This window comes from Diabrotica virgifera, chromosome 9 (assembly GCF_917563875.1).
Source record: "Diabrotica virgifera virgifera chromosome 9, PGI_DIABVI_V3a".
Classification (NCBI taxonomy): Eukaryota; Metazoa; Arthropoda; class Insecta; order Coleoptera; family Chrysomelidae; genus Diabrotica; species Diabrotica virgifera.
This window is the reverse complement of record NC_065451.1, coordinates 22,950,992-22,971,061: the sequence shown is the minus strand read 5'-3', so window position 1 is coordinate 22,971,061 and position 20,070 is coordinate 22,950,992. Positions and strand designations below refer to the sequence as shown.

Sequence of the window (20,070 nt, the reverse complement as noted above, 5' to 3'; positions counted from 1 at the left end):
GTCTAGCTATCTTTGTCTGTCGTGCGAGTGTGAGCGTATCTACCAAGAGGTGGGAATAACGGAACGACAGTGACACACAGGCGGCGGCCATCATATGCTAGAGAGAGAAAGCTAAGCGCCGGTAGAGAGAGATAGATAGACCACCGACCCGAACTGTCCCGCGTTACGCTATTTTTCGAACTGGCCTAATCTATTCTGTTATATCTATGATTGATAAAGACGATTTTGACTTTAAACTGACGTTTACTAGAAGTTCAGGTTAAACTGGAGTTGAACTCGATATGAGAAATTGGCCCTTAGTAATATTTTTATATAACGTCTCCCATCTTTCCCTGGCCATTTAATCTTTAATAACGGTAAAAAATCATAATTAATCTCAAATTATACTCAAGTTCTAAAATCATATATTTATATATCTAGGTACACGTTATGACTGTATCATCCTTAGAATATAAAATAAACGTTTATAACAATTAAATATGTAATAAAAACTTTATTTTATATTCTATTGTAATAATTATTGAGGTTAATCAGAGAAATTCCTTGGCATATAATTATAACGTGCACATCATTCCATTTGTTCGAAATATTATCCCGTAGGTTCAAAAATACGAAAATTGCCGATGATTTTCTGACAGTCTACTCGAACCCAGTTCGTAATCACTTTTTGGCTTCGATGCGTACTCGCATCGAGTTTGCCTACGGTTCGTTTTGCGATCTCGCATCGAGTGTTCATAATCCCGCTGCTGATCTACTAAAAACAAAAGTATCTCTCGCGTGAATAAATACCTATGACGTTAATAACAATAGTTGCTAAGAGAAGGCACCAAGTGTCAATATTTGTTTGGCGCGAAAGTAGTTAAATACTTAACATTTTCGTATGAATACAGACTCAAGTTAGTTACGCCGAAGAAAATGAAGCAATTTGTGTGTTTACTTCTCGTCAAGAACGACTGTTTTTTTATTTACGATTAGTTTTGTGAAAATTACCTCTAAAATAAGGACCTTTTTTGGAGTTAGGTCAGCGTTTTAACAAAATTGAAGTAAATGTTTCTCAGGAAACTCCAATGGGGGTACCAAAATAATAAAATTTAACCACTTTAACACTTTATAAATTTATCTAGTTATCACAGTTTGTACTCAGGGCCGTAACTACCATTGGGGCGACCGGGCCAGTGCCCCGGGGCCCCCGACCAAGAGGGGCCCCGATCCCAACGAAATATTTTCAAATGACACAATTTTAATAAGACTGCAACATAGTTTTAATTTTTCACTGGGGAAATTAGTCTTTTAGACTAAAATGCAATTGGAACAGAACAGGGCCCCTGAGGCCTGAGCTAAGCTGGGGCCCCGAGACCTTAACATAACAATTTAAATTATTACTTAAAGCGCTGTTTTCCTCGAAAGCGGTACCGACAAACTGCGACCGTAACACTGCGATGAATGACGTCATAAAAAACTGTACCATGCTAAATAATAGCGTTGGTTTCCAAGGATGCGTTGGAAGCCACCGCTTGCTGAGTTTGCACATTCCATTGCCGCAGTGAAGAACCTTGAATTTTTCACCGTACTCTGACGTAATCCATCGCAGTGCTACGGTCGCAATTTGTCAATGCCGCTTTCGAGGAAAACAGCGCTTAAGGGGTTACATAGGTCTTGCGGGTAAAAAAAGTGACTTTTTAAAAAATTATATCTCGAAAACTAAAAAATATTTTTATTTATAATTGAAGCATGTAAAAGCATAGTACTTAAGGTACTTAAAAAAGTTTCAGCCAAAAATATTCATTTTTGTAGAGTTGACTGCAATTTTTCGGTGACAGACCTTTTTTTGCGGTGAACAGCATAACTAAGTCCAGTCTAATCTGAAATCAAAAAATCAAAAAGTTTCTTGTTTATACCTCTGGCTAGTGAACGAATGAAGAAATTTTTATTGGGTGAAGTTGTTTTTGTTTTATAAAAAAACCTACTTTAAAAATGGTGATTTTTGAAAAAATGACAAAAATTGCGGTCGAAAATGGGTTTAAACTTATGTAAAATCTTCAAATTTCATTTTTTTTAATTTATTCATTCATTCACTATCCGCAGGTATATAAACTACAAGAAACTTTTTGATTTTTTGATTTCAGATGAGACTGGACTTGTTATGCTGCCCATTGCAAAAAAGGGCTGTTGTCGAAAAAGTGCAGTCAACTCTAAAAAAATGAATATTTTTGGCTGAAATTTTTGAGAGTACCTTAAGTACTATAGTTTTACATGTTCCAATTATAAATAAAAATAATTTTTAGTTTTCGAGATACAATTTTTTTAAAAAGTCACTTTTTTACCCGCAAGACCTATGTATATCCTTAAGAAATTAGTTATTTCGGCGTAATAAAACCTAAAATGCCATTGAAAGAGGGGGCCCGGGCTAAGCTGGGGCCCCGAGACCTTTCGTAAAGATATAAATTGTGACTGAGGAAATTAGCTATTTTGGCGAAATAAAAACTAAAATGCAACCGGAATAGGGACCCCAGGTCCCAGCTACTTTGTCTTAATTAATTTACCCCAGACCACACCTTGGTACGTGAAAGGAACCACATATTGAAAAGAAAGGTATACATATAAGATAAAATGAGCACATTAGGATCAGTCTCACCAGTACACTGACCAGCTTCACTGTGTATGCTTGGCTCACACTGCAATAGCTTAAGGCACCTTAAGGTGCTTTTAAATCAAAGTGAACACGAACGAAGGAACGAATTCGTAGGAGTTCGCTTGGTTATTCGTTCGGTATAAAGTAAGACCATTTACATTGTAGCGAATGAACGCATTCGTTGATAATCCGTTCGCAATGTCAGATACAGATGAAGCTGTAATCATTAGAGCTGCTAATTTTATAGTTATTGCAGGACATACTGGAAAAAAAGAAAGAAGAGGGTGTGGTGTTCACATAGGAGGGAAAATGCGCTTTCAAGGGGTTAAATATCAAACATTTTTCCGGACCCCTTGCGCTGGGGGTAAATTCCCCAGACCTCCCGGTAGGGGCCCCCCAGATCACATTTGCCCCGGGGCCCCAACATCGTAGTTACGGCCCTGTTTGTATTTAGATATATTTCTAACATAGGTAATGTTATTATTTTTATAGGTAATGTCTTTAAAGTAACAACTTATTCGGAGTTATGCCTATGATCATATCTCTCCTCTAAAACCGTCTTTTTTGACTTAAGAGGAAACAGTAGCGATCAACAGGTAGCGAAAACGCGTTCCAAGATTGCGGCTGTAATTTTGAATATTTTTTCGAGATATTTGGCACACGTATTCGTAATATAATAAAGAAGGGCGGTACAGAGCCCAATTTGAAAAATATATTAATATGTGGAAATTATTCTGTAATTAAATACAATATTAAAAAAACGAGCCTGTACCGCCATTAAGAAGAACAAGAAAATACACTTTCTTCAAATAAACTTTTGTATCCGATGCCTAGATTTTGTGTCATTTTGGAACTAATAAAATTTTTTATTTCATTAGTAATTCCAAAATGACACAAAATCTAGGCATCGGATAAAAAAGTTTATTTGAAGAAAGTTTATTTTTTTGTTCTTCTTAATGGCGGTACAGGCTCGTTTTTTAATATTGTATTTAATTACAGAGTAATTTCCACATATTTATATATTTTTCAAATTGGGCTCTGTACCGCCATTCTTATTATATTACGAATACGTGTGCCAAATATCTCGAAATAATATTCAAAATCACAGCCGCAATCTTGGAACACGTTTTGGCTACCTGTTGATCGCTACTGTATCACCTTAAGCCTACGTTATTGCGAAGCAGCGTTATGTATTGCTTACGAGATTTTCGATGATCTGGTTTTCATTCCACTATTGTTGGTATGTTCTTGTTATTGACGCTCTCTTGTAGTATTGGTAACCATAAACAGTTCTAAAGTTTAAACAGTTTTTAAACACAAAAAGTTTTGAATTCCCACCATTATGATGAACGTATTTATTTGCTGTCGTTACTATACGAAATATACAGGGTGTAACAAAAATACGGGTCATAAATTTAATCACATATTCTGGGACCAAAAATAGTTCGATTAAACCTAACTTACCTAAATACAAATGTGCACATAAAAAAAGTTACAGCCCTTTGAAGTTACAAAATGAAAATCGATTTTTTCCAATATATCGGAAACTATTGGAGATTTTTTATTGAAACTGGACACGTAGCATTCTTATGGCAGTAGTATCTAAAGAAAAAATTAAAGTGAAATTTGGACACCCCATAAAAATTTTATGGGGCTTTTGTTCCTTTAACCCCCCCCCCCCCCCCAAGCTTTTGTGTACGTTCCAATTTAATTATTATTGTAGTACCATTGGTGGCAACGTTGGATTGATTAAGAAAACATCGTGTTATCTTACGCCTATAATAAACTCGAAAAATCGGGAGTTATAACGAAAAATAATTCGTCGAAATATTAAAATAGGTGATAATAAACAAGTGGTTACGTGAAAAGACAAAAATATATATAACTGCTACCAAATTGAATAAAGTACAGGAAATATACAGGTTATTGTTGACAACAGTAATGAAGTGATAACGAGGTCTACTGATAAAACACCAAAACAAAAACAGCTGATGGTAAGAACTTGGATGGCTTAAAAACACCGTTGTCAGATCTGTAAGTAAGTAAATATTTAAAATAGTAATTGGTGGGCAAAAGTTGAATTTAATTAATTAGGGAAATTGTTTTAAAATAAAATATTGCACCGATAAAGGGCACAGATCCGACGGAAGAGCTGGTCTGTGATCTTTTCCGCGGTGCATTTACAAAAAATAACAATAATAAGTTAATACAGAAATTATAATTTTAATTTTATACTGGTGGTTGGGTAATATTAAAAGAGAATATAGGGTAATTATAATTCATAAAAAAATATAATTTAGGTATAGTGTTAAGTAGATTTGAAATAGACAATCGAACAAATTAAAAAAGGAAAAAAGATGGAAGAACAAGAGAATTATAAACCTGAAGAAGAAGAGAAGATAGATAAAATAATGGAAACGTTATTAGTATTGCACAAGAGATAAAAATGATAAGAGAGGGGCAAAAAGAATATATTAAAGTAATACAAAGGTTAAAGAAGATAATGAGGCGATAAAGAAAAAAAATGTGCATTTAAAAGAAGAAATAAAAGCAATCAATGAAAAGTTGGACGAAATAGACACAGAAAAAAGGCGAAATAATATTGTAATACAAGGAATTAAAATAGACACGGAAAAATCGAATATTTTAGAATGTGAAATGAAAACCTTTATACAAAATAATCTGGAAATTGAAGTAGAGATAAAAGCAGCAAAAAATATAGGATATAAGACCTGTTTAGTGGAATTCAATAAAATAGACGATAAAATCAAAGTAATGAATGACAAACAAAAACAAATTAAGGAACATAACCAACAGAAATATATGTATATATTAATAACGAGTTGACTCTAAGTGAAAAACGGATACAAAGAAAAATGAAGGAAATAGCTATTGAGGAGAAGAATAAGGGAAAGAGAGTCAAAGTGGGTTATCAAAAAATATGGATTGAAGGTGAAGAATGGAAATGGAATAAGGATAAGGAAATAAGAGAAAGGGCTCCAAAACGAGATAAGAAAGAAATAAAAGCCGATGGTTAAAAAAACTAAGTAAACAACATACGGGAAAGGAAAAACGGAAAATGGACTGGAGTGGAATAGGACAAACGAATAAAATTGAAGAAAAAGTTGAAGGGATTAATAAAAGAAAGAAAGTAGTAGTAAAAGATTTTAAAATAGGAACGTGGAACGTAAGAAGTATTAATGGAAAATAAATAGAATTAAACAAAGAATTTGAAAAAGCGAACTTAGATATATTGATAATAACGGAAACAAAGAAAAAGAATAAAGGAATAGTAGAAACCGACAATGACCACATTTTCATATGGAGTGGAGTTGAAAAGAATGCACGAGCGGCAGCAGGAGTGGGATGTTTAATAAAGAAAGAACACAAAAATACACTTAACAAATGGGAAGCAATAAGTGAAAGAATACTGATGATATAATCAAAAAGCAAGACACACATCAAGACAATAATAACAACTTATGGACCAGATGAAAATGAAAAAACGGAAGAGAAAGATAAATATTGGAATGAACTGCAAGAGACTATAGAAGAGTGTAGAGGAAAAATATATATTGCCGGAGACTTCAATGGAAGAGTTGGAATAAAGGATGAGATATATGGAGCAGTAATCGGAAAACACGGTGAAATTACAAGAAAAATAATCGGAAAAGACTACTGGAATTTTGTATTAACAATGATTTAATAATAACAAATACTTATTTTGAACATAAAGAGATTCATAAGATTACTAGAGAAGAACCGAGCAGAGGAGAAAAGTCAATAATAGACTATATATTGGTAGAAATAAATAATAGATACTTAGTAAGGTATGCTAGAGTCAAGAGAAGCTATGAGATAAATAATGATCATTACTTGCTGATAGCTAATTTCTGAAGAGAAGAAAGTAAATTAGAGACATGCAAAGAAAATAAAAAAGGACATATAAGAATAAGGAATTACAAACTAAAAAATAAAGAAATAGCAGAAAAATATCAACAGATAGTATCGAGAGAAATAAATAAATATCAAGAAGAAATCATACAGAGGCCGCTAGAAACAAAATGGGAAACATTTAAAAATATTGTAACACAAGCAGCAAAGGACGCCTGTGGGACATACAATAAAGACAACAATAAGAAACAAACATCTTGGTGGACGAATGAAGTTAAAGAACAAGTAAGGAAAAATAAGAAAATATGGAAATAATACTTAAATAATGGAACAGAAGCCAATAATTCAAGTTACAAGGAACAGAGAAACATAGTAAAACAAATGGTAATGAGCGGGAAACAGAGAAGTTGGACTGAATTTGGAGAAAAAATGGAAAGAGATAATAAAAGTAATCAGAAGCTATTCCACAAATTACTTATGTAGATAATAAAAAGTAGATATAAATACAACTGCAATAAAAAACCAAGTTGGAGAGATACTGATAGAAGAGGAAGAGATAATTGAAAGATGGAAAGAATACTTCAAGAATCTACTAAACACAGAACAGAAAGCAGAAAATCAAGATAATGAAATGAAAGATGAAGAATGGAATATAGAAAGAGATACTACTACGTCAAAAAGGGATAAAAGTAAACTGCAGGCAATAGAAATGAAATATCTAAGAAGAGTAATGGGAGTGACAAGAAGAGATAGAGTTAAGAATATAAAAATAAGAGAAGAATTAGAAATAGAACCATTAGAAACTTATATAGAAGAAAGAGAGCTGGGTTGGAGGGGACACATTCAAAGAATGAGTGATAATATACCTGGAAAAAGAATCTGGGAAAGTAGAAATATAGAAAGGAAAAAGCGTGGTAGACCAAGAAAACAATGGAAAGCAGTAATAAGAGATATTTTCGAAAAGAGAGGAACAACATGGAACGATGCCAAAAAACTAACAGCGAACAGAAAGATATGGAAGAAATTTGAGAAGAACAAAAAAGAATGAAAGAATCTGAAACAGATCCCTGCACCTCAGGATAGAAGGGATAAAGATGATTATAATATATATATTGTAGTACCATGAGTTAAACACAATGTTTTAAAAACTTCTTTCCTCTCAGTACTTTTTCGAAAAGTAACATCTCGATAAAAGGTGCCTTATCGAAAAAATACAAAAAGGCGAAAAAGTTTTAAAAACGCTGTGTTTAACTATTAGTGTCGCAGTAATAGTTTAATTGGAACGTACACAAATATTTGGGGGGTTTAGAGGAACAAAACCCCCATACATTTTTTATGTAAAGAAGCCGCCACTCGATAAAAACTGCCTTATCGAAAAAATACAATGAGGCAAATAAGTTTTAGAAATATTTGATTTAACTAATGGTACCACAATAATAATTTAACTGAAACGTACACAAAAGGTTGGTGGGGTTTAAGGGAACAATACTTCCATAAAATTTTTATGGGGTGCACAAATTTCACTATAATTTTTCTTTAAGATATTCCTGCAATAAAAATGCCACATGTATATTTTCAATAAAAAATTTCTAATAGTTTTCGATTAATTCGAAAAAATCGATTTTCATTTTGTAACTTCAAAGGGCTGTAACTTTTTTTACGTGCATATTTGTACTTAGGTAAGTTAGCTTCATTCGAACTATTTTTGGTCCCAGAATATGTGATTTAGTTTATAAGCTGTATTTTTGTCTGTATAAGTTAAATGAATACTCGACTAATGCGGATACTGTTAAATAAAAAGAAATCAATAGTTAAAGAGAATTATTTTGAGAATTTTATGCGGTATTAGCAGATGCCAGGAATCTTTAATGCCACACAAGAAACATTTATTCAATAAATATTTAAGTTGATGGGCACTAAAAGTGAATTTCGCACAGAATTATTGATTAACCAAAAATTGTGATCGGATTATAAATACGGAAACCACCCTTTTCGATCGAAAAAAATTATTTCTTATTCACTACAGGAATTTCAATAACAGAAGCCAAACTAATAATTTGTTATAAACCAGATTTTATTTAAATTTCTCTTTTTAATATCCCTTTTGTTACAGTGTGTACAGCATTGACAAACTTTGGTTCTGATAATATATGTATTTCCTTATGACATCTTAAGTACATAATTTACTATTTATTTAAGAATAAAGCTACAATTTAAGTTTGAAATTAATTTATTTGACGTTTTGACTTCTAAAAAAGAGGAAATCGATAGAAAGAAAATATCACGATTAGTAAGTCAATAACATATCCAGGATGCATAATTAATTTACATTTTAAAATATAAGTGTCAACTTAAAATAATAAAATAGCATTCTATCTTCGCCCCGTTCCGAAACAAGCTCTTTAGGCAAACGAATTTATTAGATAATATCATCAAAACAAAAAAAAACAATATTAGAATAATACAATACCCAACCCAGTATACAGAGAAGGGCTAAATTATGGAATAAATTAATTTTCTCTAAAATGGACGACTTTGGAGAAAAATTCCGAAACAGGTCGATTTTGATTTTTAAATTACAATTTTTTGGCATATATTTCATACTAGTGACGTCATTCATCTGGGCGTGATGACGTAATCGATGATTTTTTTAAATGAGAATAATAGGTGCCGTGTGGCACCTCATTTGAAAGGGTGTTCAATTCTCTATTCAATAATATAAACATTAATATCATTATTTGTACAGGGTGGCCAAAAAACAAATTTTTGAATTAAATTACTTGACGAAAAAAGAAGAATGTATGCAATTTATTTAACTCAAAATACATTCTATTACTGTCAGAAAATAGAAAAAAATGTTTATTTGGCAAATAAACATTGCTCTTCGCCTAAATTAAATGTTCACACTGCCAAGTGGTAGGTGGGAGGCTGTTTGTGATTTAATTTAAGCGAAAAGAAATGTTTATTTGTGAAATAAGCATTTTTTTCTATTTACTGACAGCAATACAATGTATTTTTAGTTAAATAAATTACATACATTCTTCTTTTTGCGTCAATTAATTTAATTCAAAAATTATTTTTTTGGCCACCCTGTATAAATATTGATATTATTATTTATATTACTGAATAGAGAATTGAACACCGTTTCAAATGCCTATTCCCATTTAAAAAAATCATTGATTACGTCATCACGCCCAGATGGATGACGTCACTAGTATGAAATATATGCCAAAAAATTGTAATTTAAAAATAAAAATCGACCTGTTTCGCGATTTTTCTCCAAACTCGTCCATTTTAGATAAAATTAATTTATTCCATAATTTAGCCCCTCTCTGTATACAATAGCAATCACTCTACACGGAATCAATCTATCTACATGATTATACACCCACACCGAGAGAGAAAAATTCTTGACATAAAGAATCTTTATTTATATTTAAGAAAGATCGACTTGGCATATTGCCCAAGAAATACATCTTTGTATGTAATATATAATTTTCTAAAATATTTCAAATAAATTTTACTATAGACAAAGAAATATAAATATCTTAAACATGATTGAATTATCACTTTCTGGTTAATTGATTTTATTAGTCATAAGAATATATTTTCTTGACATTACAAAACTATTCTTTCTGAGCAATAATATTTCTTAGTAAGGAATATTATTATCTTATTATTAATAATTGATGTATTTAATGTTAAGAAATATATTTCGCAAATATAATCGTATATTTAGAATTAAGTTAATATTTCTTGAAAATAAAGTGATATTACATACGGCGAAATAAATCATTGTGTTAAGGTAAAATCATTATTTATTAATAAAAACAAAATATATAAAATATTATTATTACATACAAATATTTTCTTCACTCTTAATCCTAAAAGGACCAAGGAGGGTTAAAAAGTATCCACTACATTGTATTACATCCGATTTTCTAAATACCTTTGTTCCTAAAAATCTCAAATAATTAGTAGTTTTCGGCGTACTACTAACTGCCCTATTAGATAGCATAATTAGCATTTATATAGTTTAATTCATTTCCTCATACTTTCATAAAAACTTGACGGTGGACTATAAATAATCCTCTTGAATATCTTTAACACCATCCCAAAATGAACAGGGACGAAAAGTGTTATTTTTAAATGAAGTAAAGAAACACAGACCTACTCACAATCATTTAATTATACTTCGACGACCGGTTTCGATCTCTACAATACTCAGATCATCTTCAGGTCGGCGTTACAAGTAGTTAAATGCTACAATTAAAGAAAGCCAGAGTTAGATCATTGTCTGGTTGTATCAGAATGCAAGTAGAAAGCCAAAAATTTTAAAAGGTATGTAACTGTTGACATTTCTGAACAACAAACTGGTACATACGTATGCACACATATGAGAAACAGGTACTCATAAGCACGCATACGCACATAGATGCATGCGGTTTATGACTATTTGTTAAATTAAGTTAAATTTTAAAATTATTAAAAATTTACTAAAAAACTATATAATTTTGATCTAATTACATGCCGTTACAAGGGATTGTATTTTTCCATCAGTAAGGCAACTGATGGAAAAATACAGGAATAAAGAGACCAACGCTCATATGGTATTCATTGATCTTGAGAAAGCATATGATAGAGTTCCTCGAGAGATTCTGTGGTGGGCACTCAATAAGAAAGGAGTCCCTGGCGAATATGTAAATATTGTGGGAGATATGTATAAGGGAGTAACGACTAGTGTTAGGACAGGTGTGGGAGAGACTGATAAATTTCAGGTAAAAGTAGGATTGCACCAAGGCTCGGTGCTTAGTCCTTATTTATTCTCATTAGTTTTGGACCAGATAACAGCGAAACTACAGGGTAGTATTCCATGGTGCCTAATGTATGCTGATGATGTAGTGTTAATAGGAAATAGTGAAAGAGACTTAGAACAAAAACTGGAACAGTGGAGACAAGCTCTGGAGGAAAAAGGTTTAAAACTTAGTAGGACAAAAAGAAGTATTTGCAATGTTCATTTAAAGATGGAGTTACTACAAATAAAATGGTATCTTTGGATGGTGAAATCAATGTGAAAAGCAATAGTTTTAAGTGCGTAGGATCGGTATTACAGAGTAATGGAGAAATAGATGGAGATGCATGCAGTAGAATTAGGGCTGGATGGATGAAGTGGAAAGAAGCGAGTGGTGTGTTGTGTGACAGAAAAATTCCAATGAAGCTGAAGGGAAAATTCTATAAAACAGCCATAAGACCGGCTATGATGCACGGAACTGAATGTTGGGCAGTGAAAAAGAAAGAGGAACAACGAATGCATGTGGCGGAAATGAGAATGCTTAGATGGATGAGTGGAGTGACAAAGAAGGATAAAATTAGAAATGAGTATATTAGGGGAAGTCTAGGTGTGGCACCAATTGATGCCAAAATGAGAGAGCATATGTTAAGATGGTTTGGTCATGTTCAACGTCGAGACGTTAATCACCCAATACGAAGAATAGCTGAAGTGCAGATTCCTGGAAAGAGTAGGAGAGGAAGACCAAAAAAGACCTGGGGGGAGACGATAAGGCAGGACATGTTGGTAAAGGGGATTAACATTGCTATGACCCAAGATAGAGTTGTGTGGAGAAATGCAATTAGGGAAGCCGACCCCGCATAGGGATAAGGCAAAGAGAATGATGATGATGATGACATGCCGTTACAAGGGATGCTTTGTAAGTTCATCGATAACATATTTAAACGTCCAGATTATGCCAATAGGATATCTATGTGAGGGACTGGGTAAGCGGACATGCTTCGTAGGTCAAAACACAGTGAATTGGAATAGATCCTGAAGGCTTGATTACCTAAACTTTAAAAAACTTATAACTTTTACTAAAATAAGACTAAAAGCTTAAAACAGATACTTTTATCTTCAGAAAAGTGAGCAATATAATATAATGTACAAATTTTAGAACAAAATATTAAAATGGACCAGAGTTGTAGCGAGTTACATGCAAAAAACCTGATTTCTCTTATTTTTATTTTTAGAGTAAAATTCCAATTTTGACAGAATTTCCCCAGCTAAAATTTAAAATAAATTTCATTTTCGTTTTCAACTCCATCAAAAACATAGTGTAAGACTAAAATTAGCCATTCACCACCCATGGTCAGTATCTCGAAAACTAAGCGTTATTTTGGGGATTTCTAATGTCGATATTAAAAGTTGTACCTACTATTTTTTTTTTCTGTAAAACATTTTGATCTAAAACTTTCCAGAAAACTTCTTTGTACTCTATATTTTAACATAGACGTGATTAAAAAGCTAAGTTTCAAATTTCGTCACTCAACTTTTGCGATTAAACTTTGCAATGCACCTTTTATCTTAAAAAATTCATAACCTTTATCAGTATGAGACTGAAAGCTTAAAACAGTTACCGTTGTCTTCTAAAATGGTAGAACTATGTACAGTAAAAATTTCAGAAAAAATAGAATGTGTGTGTACCTTGTACGCACGTAATAATTTATACTTCTATTATATGATTTCAACGAAATAAATATATCTACTTAAAACAGTTTATTTTTATTTTATTTAATTATTAAACTAATTTTGATATTACCACTTTCAAAAAATTTTTATTAGAACAGTATCAAAAATTAAAAAAAAATTAATCGTCCGTGTTCGGTTTCAAACCCGGGACCTCCTCGATGCGCAGTCGAATGCTCTACCAATAAGCCATCAGGGCTTTGTGTACACGATTTCTCGGACGTAATTAAAAACCACGGTAAAAAATAGATCAAGTGATGTAAAAAAGTATAAAAATGTTTAATACTTATTATCTTACTCACGAGAAAGACAAATCCAAAGACACAAAAATTATAATAAATATATGTATTTACTAAAAACACTAACATATTCTTTTCAAACCTTATTTGCGCTGATGCATACATAACTTTAAACCAAGAACAATAATGTGCAGAGACAAAGAAGGAGATATAGTAACTCAACAGTGCTATAGAAAGAGCGGCACAAAACAGTGGCCTAAATATGAATGAAATAAAAACCAAATACATGAAGGCCAGCAAATCGACAGGCCAAAGAAACCTACAGAATCTGACAATAGGAGACTATAACATCGAAAGCGTAAAATATTTTACATATCTAGGTTCACTAGTTACCGCAGATAACAATGTCAGCGAAGAAGTTAAGAGAAGAATACATATTTCTAATAAAACATATAATGGACTCATTAAACATCTAAGATCTAACAACATCACGAGAAAAACCAAATGCAAAATATACAAAACCCTGATAAAACCGGTCCTTATATATGGATCAGAGACATGGACACTGACGAAAAGCGATGAGAACTTATTAGGTACGTTTGAACGAAAAATCCTTAGACATATATATAAGGGGGTGAAAGAAAATGACGTATGGCGCAGAAGATATAATTTTGAACTATACGCAGCATACAACGAACCCGACGTCATAACATCCATAAAGATCGGACGTCTGCGCTGGATGGGCCATGTTGAACGAATGTTGGAGACCGAAACACCAAAACACATAATGAAGCAAACACCAGTGGGGAGAAGGTCAAAGGGAAGACCCAAACGTAGATACATGGAACAAGTGGAACAAGATCTGAAAACACTTGAGATTACCCACTGGAAGAACAAAGCAAGGAACAGAACAGAATGGCGGAAAATCCTAGAACAAGCCAGGACCCAAAAAGGGTTGTCGAGTAGGTCGGGCCGAAAAAGGGCAAAAAAATTTTTTTTTGGGAAATTTTAAACGGTCTAGTAAAAAAAAGTTGTGTATGGTAATCCTAATACTGTGTACCAAACATAGGCCGAATTTAATTATTTTTGACCGGGCCCCCGGGGGCCTAAAAAAAATTATTTTTTTTGCTTTATTTTTGGGGCGGGCTAGTGTCTAAGATATTAATATCAATGCTACTATCTTGTTAAAAAATTTTCATCATGATCTAAAAAGATTTAACCGGCCCCCAGGACTAAAAATAAAAAAGAGGGGTAACCAATGCATATTTAATTACTATTTTTGCGCTGTGAACTGTGCAGGTTTTTGCTTGAATCAATATTCGGCACAAAAGGTTTTTATATTGAACTATTATGCACATGTGTAACATTATTTCGTATATTAATTTAACCCAGAACTTACCACGATGATGTTGCTGCACGGTGAGTTCCACTCGCCCACCCTCCTTTGCTCGACATTTTTGTTCATTGCTCATTCCTTGAAGTATAGGTATAGTGTAGACATTTACTTTCAAGTATTGGCTAATTCTTTCTGGCATCAAGTTTAGCTCGAATATAACCATCTCTAGATTCTTCACCACACACTTTTATTGATGCATCAGTAATTATCTTCACACACATCTCCACCGCTTGAGTATGGCAAGGAAAATTGTCAAACTTTGGAACTTGTTTCACCATGTCCCACAATTATTCTTCGTCTGCTAAATGCTGTATTAGAGGAGGATCTGTTACAGTACTACTCATCCAGTCTATGATATCTATATTATCTTCTGCATCGAAATTGATTTAGGGATTTGGGATACTATGAAAGCACAATTTTTATACCGGCCTTCCTACATTTTAAAATCCTTCTGAGAGCATCCTATCTAATACGTTGACGTTAATCTGTTAACATACAAATTTGAATGATTTCCGGGTGCGCAAATTAAGCATTGTCTTAAATAACTTTATTGATAAATTGATGAGACATTATTCGGAAAATCTCTCGAGGGCTGCATTGATTTCCATAGATGCCTGGCACCATATTCCAATTTTGGCTGTGTTTTTATCTCAAACCTCATATGTGAATATACTTGTATTACAAACTCAGCTAAAATCTTTAAGCTTTCTCAAGGATCAGTTGTAGCTACAAAAACTCTAAGAACGCGGTTAGCTGTCGTGAACCAATATGTTTGTGCCATCTTCCCTGGACTTTTCTCTGCCAAATTTTGAAAACATATTCCATCTCCAATTATTGCTTAGGATAGTTTGAACAAATACTATTGATCTGAACTTGGATCATTTTCATTTACAAGATACAGGACAGCTTCTATGGTGTTAAATTTAATAACAGGCATTTTTTCGTAATTGGAAAGAAGGGATCCAATTCGCTCAGAATATGAATAGAGACCTTTTGTGTGGTCATCTAGTTTTTGCAGCAAATATCGCAAGGGAAGTTCATTAGCGTGCAACGGGCATACACTCCACTGTAATGGTTTATTTACTCGCCTTTCTATAATTCGTATGATTCCACCTTCCAGCCCGTATTGACATTTGAACCATCACATCCCATAACACCTAATTTGCTTATATCTATATTATGTCTTGGTAAGTAGTCTAATATTCCTTCTACAATATCTATGACACGAGACTGGCTAAGATCCAAGTACCCAAAATATAAACTACCGGGTCCTTCAATTAAAGCTATATGGTCTTTAGTTTTCATAATACGTCTCGCCTTTCAGAATACCATGGCTTGATCTTCCTTTCATCAAAGTGTAGCACTTAAATATTGACTTGTTTAAATTTTTATTCCCATGATGGGGTTGCCGTGTGTTTCCCTTAACTCCTCTCCGAATTTTATTTTTGTCGATGACCAGCACTGTATTATCTTTGAAGATTTAGTTTATATCTTCTAAAACGGCATTTAAAACCTTAAGTATTTTTCCTATCTACTGTATTATCTTTCTTTTGCTTAATAATAGAATATGATAACATAAGCTTTTTAATAGCCCCAAACATTTTTTTAACAATATAAAAATTCTTTAAAGGCCGGGGGCCCGGTTAACCTTTAACTACACACGCTGGCGTACTTTGTACGCCAGATATAAGAATTCTACTGGAAATATATTTAAAAATTTAATTTTTGACCTTGCTTTTTTTCTAACCTATCACTGGAATGTGCTTTACAAATTGGTTTTAGTTTCGTTATAATCGTCGTTCTGGAAAGATCGTATTTTACATTTTATTATTTGTTGTTTCCGGTGGTGGACAATATACCCCAGGATTATATTACTATAAGTCGTAATATAAGTACATATTTTAATTGTTTTTTAGGCATTATGGCAAAAAATATATTTTTTTTGTAAACAATATTTTTCTCCTGTAAAAAATCACATTTAACCTTTAACTACCCGCGCATCAAGTTATAACATAACTACACGCGTGACGTACTTTGTACGCCACAAGAAAATACACTTAAAAACAGTGGATTTGTTTAATTTTTTTTTGAAAAAATACACTTAGTTGTTTGTTATAAACCTTATTCGGCATCAGTGAATACTTGGAGTTCCTTTTCAGTAAGCCAATTGGGATTTATAACTTGAATCATGGAATAACTGGATTCCATGATAAATAAAATTACTAATAAAACATTTTTTTAAATGTGATTTTTTTACAGGAGAAAAAGATTGTTTACAAAGAAAAATATATTTTTTGCCATAATGACTAAAAAACAATTAAAATATGTACTTATATTACGACTTATAGTAATATAGGGGTATATTGTCCACCACCGAAAACAACAAATAATAAAATGTAAATTACGATCTTTCCAGAACGCCGATTATAACGAAACTAAAACCAAATTGTAAAGCACATTCCAGTGATAGGTTAGAAAAATAAGCAAGGTCAAAAATTAAATTTTTAAATTATTTCCAGTAGAATTTTTATATCTGGCGTACAAAGTACGCCAGCGCGTGTAAATAAAGGTTAAACAATTTTTTTATTAGTAATTTTATTTATCATGGAATCCAGTTATTCCATGATTCCAGTTATAAATCCCAATTGACTTACTGAAAAGGAACTCCAAATATTCACTGATGCCGAATAAGGTTTATAACAAACAACTAAGTGTATTTTTTCAAAAAAAAAATTAAACAAATCCGCTGTTTTTAAGTGTATTTTCTTGTGGCGTACAAAGTACGCCACGCGTGTTGTTATGTTATAACTTGATGCGCGGGTAGTTAAAGGTTAATTACTTTCTAAATCGTCCCAAATTTGGTATAGAATTATATAAATACTAGTTACAACTTTTAGCAACTAGCCTTGTACAAGAATTAAAAAAAAATTCGACCCAAAGAAAAAATTTTTAAGGGCCAGGGGACCCGGTTAAATATTCTTTAAACTTCAAAAAAAATGTTAAAATGGAACAGAGTTTTAGCGAAATAAACGTAAAAAACAAGATTAATTTTTTTTATTTTTAGGGTAAAATTGCGATTTTAACAATGTGCCTCCACATAAAATTCAAAATAAATCTCATTTTCGTTTTCAGCACCATCAGAAACGTAAAGTATGACTAAAATTGGCCATTCACCCCTCCGTGGCCAGTATCTCGAGAAATAAGAGTTTTTTTTTGGTGTCGTGCCACTCGTCTAAAAAATTAATAAAATTAAACATTCTGTGACACAAGTAGACATAATTATATCATACAAAACGAACAGTAATTAATTATATTTACCAAAAATTTAATTTCCGTTTATCAACATCATGTATTTCATTACTATATTTCATCAAAACCAAAATGGCGCGTGGTGTTGCAGAAATTACTTCCAATTTAGAGCAGCTAGATTTAAAAGTTTTCAAAAAACTGATACAGCTTATGAAAATTTTTGGTATCGTCCCTGTCCAATGGGACAATAAAGTTCTACAAAATATCTACATTTTCCTATTGTTCAGTTGTACTTTAACTGTCAGTTATGCGACGATTTTAAAAATTACGTCAATAGGAGATATACTTAACACTATTTCGCTGACAATTGCAACGCTCTATATAATTTCTTGTATTGTGTTGCCAAACTGGGTATTTAAAAAAAGGTTTGACAGATTTTTGCACCATCTAAAGAATCTGGAAGATACACTAGTAGATCTAGAATTTGGATACGACAAATCGCAAAAAACTATTAACACAGAAATATTATGGTTGGCGCTACAAGTTTTGAGCGCCATTTTGATTCTAATTGCAATACTACCAGATATATTTCAACCATATTTACAAAGATGGAACCCGACCAGAATAGCTAGCGCTATTTACCTATATCTATTCTCGATCTTCTTCGCTTACTTTATTAAATTTGTCAAAACGCGTTACCAATTCTTACTTTGGTTCATCAAGGAAAAACTAGCAGATGGTTCTAGAGGTAAAATAGAAAATAAGATTATAAAAATTGCAATCATTTTTAATATATCCAGGAAACTATTAAGGCAATTTAATGCTGTTTTTGGATGGCCGATATTTTTGTTTTTGTGGAGGACATCAATATATATGGTTAATAATATCGTGTATTTTCTTAATTCACAAACGAAAGATCGAGCATTTGGTTTAGTATTTCCTACTGTGTTTGTGGTAAGTATGTATACAGATACAAAAAAAATAGAGCACTCTTGGGAGTGCCGACAGAAGTGAAAACTTCTTATAGTATACCTATCAATTACGAGCTCAATGCTTTTTCCCCATCCAAAAAGAAGTGATATACCTATACCTATTACATACGCGTTGCGTACGTCCTATGCTATTTATATATACATACATAATATGATATAAAAATATATACGTAAAAAATTTATTTCGGCGAGGTGATGACGGTCGCAAATTCAATATTTTTCCCCATATAAAAAGTGCACAACGTCCCTAAAGAAGTTTTCACTCCAAAAATTTATTTCGTCAAAGCGATGACAGTTAATAATTTAATACTTTTCCCCATCCTAAAAGTGCACAACGTAAGTAAAGAAGTTTTCCACCTACCTCTACCGAAAGTAAACTTTTCCGGACCTGATTGTAGGGAGCAAAGTTGTACTTTTCCTCCCTAGGGAGGAAAATATTTTTCCTCCCTAGGGAGGAAAAGTAAAAGTGACGTCATTCATGAAATATAACTTATTGACGCCCTGTACAATATCTATTTTCTATTACGTAAGTATCTATACATTTTAACGTTTATTTATAAAACACCCAATATTTTGCAGAATGGTAAAAAACAGTAAATTTTTATTTTGATTTAACAATGTTTACATTAATAATTTGACTTATATTTGACAGTTGACAGTTATATTGTACCTACTTGTTAGTTTTAATTTTACTAAATTTTGTTGGTTAGTTACATAAATAAATTAAGTAAAAATAAAAAATGACTTGTTATTAATTTGAGGAAGGTGGAAAAACCATGTGTATAACATGGGAGTAAAGTGCCTTTTCCTCCCTTGAATGATTACTGCCCTCCGCTACGCGTCGGGCAGTAAACTTCATTCTCGGGAGGAAAAGTAGCACTTTCCTCCCTTGTTATACAAATAGCTATTTCACTTCAAAAATGTATTTTGTCGAAGCGATGACGGTCGCTAATTTAATACTTTTTCCCAATCCAAAAAGTGCACAACGTTCCTGATGAAATTTTCACTTCAAAAATGTATTTCGTCGAAGCGATGACGGTCGCTAATTTAATACTTTTTTGCCATCCAAAAAGAGCACGACGTTCCTGAAGAAGTTTTCACTTCAACATTTATTTCGCCGAAGCGATGTCGGTCGTTAATTTAATACT

The 20,070-nt window shown here is 32.5% G+C and overlaps 1 protein-coding gene across 1 annotated transcript in view; it reads left to right on the top strand.

Annotated features, from left to right (window-relative positions):
- Window positions 1-15,860: 15,860 nt before the first annotated feature.
- The window catches only part of LOC126892869 (uncharacterized), a 54,456-nt gene continuing 50,246 nt past the window's right edge, over window positions 15,861-20,070 (top strand). Inside the window, exons 1-2 of the mRNA XM_050662687.1 lie at window positions 15,861-15,868; window positions 18,731-18,818. Coding sequence (XP_050518644.1) covers window positions 15,861-15,868; window positions 18,731-18,818 — 96 coding nt within the window. The remainder of the gene's footprint in view (window positions 15,869-18,730; window positions 18,819-20,070) is intronic.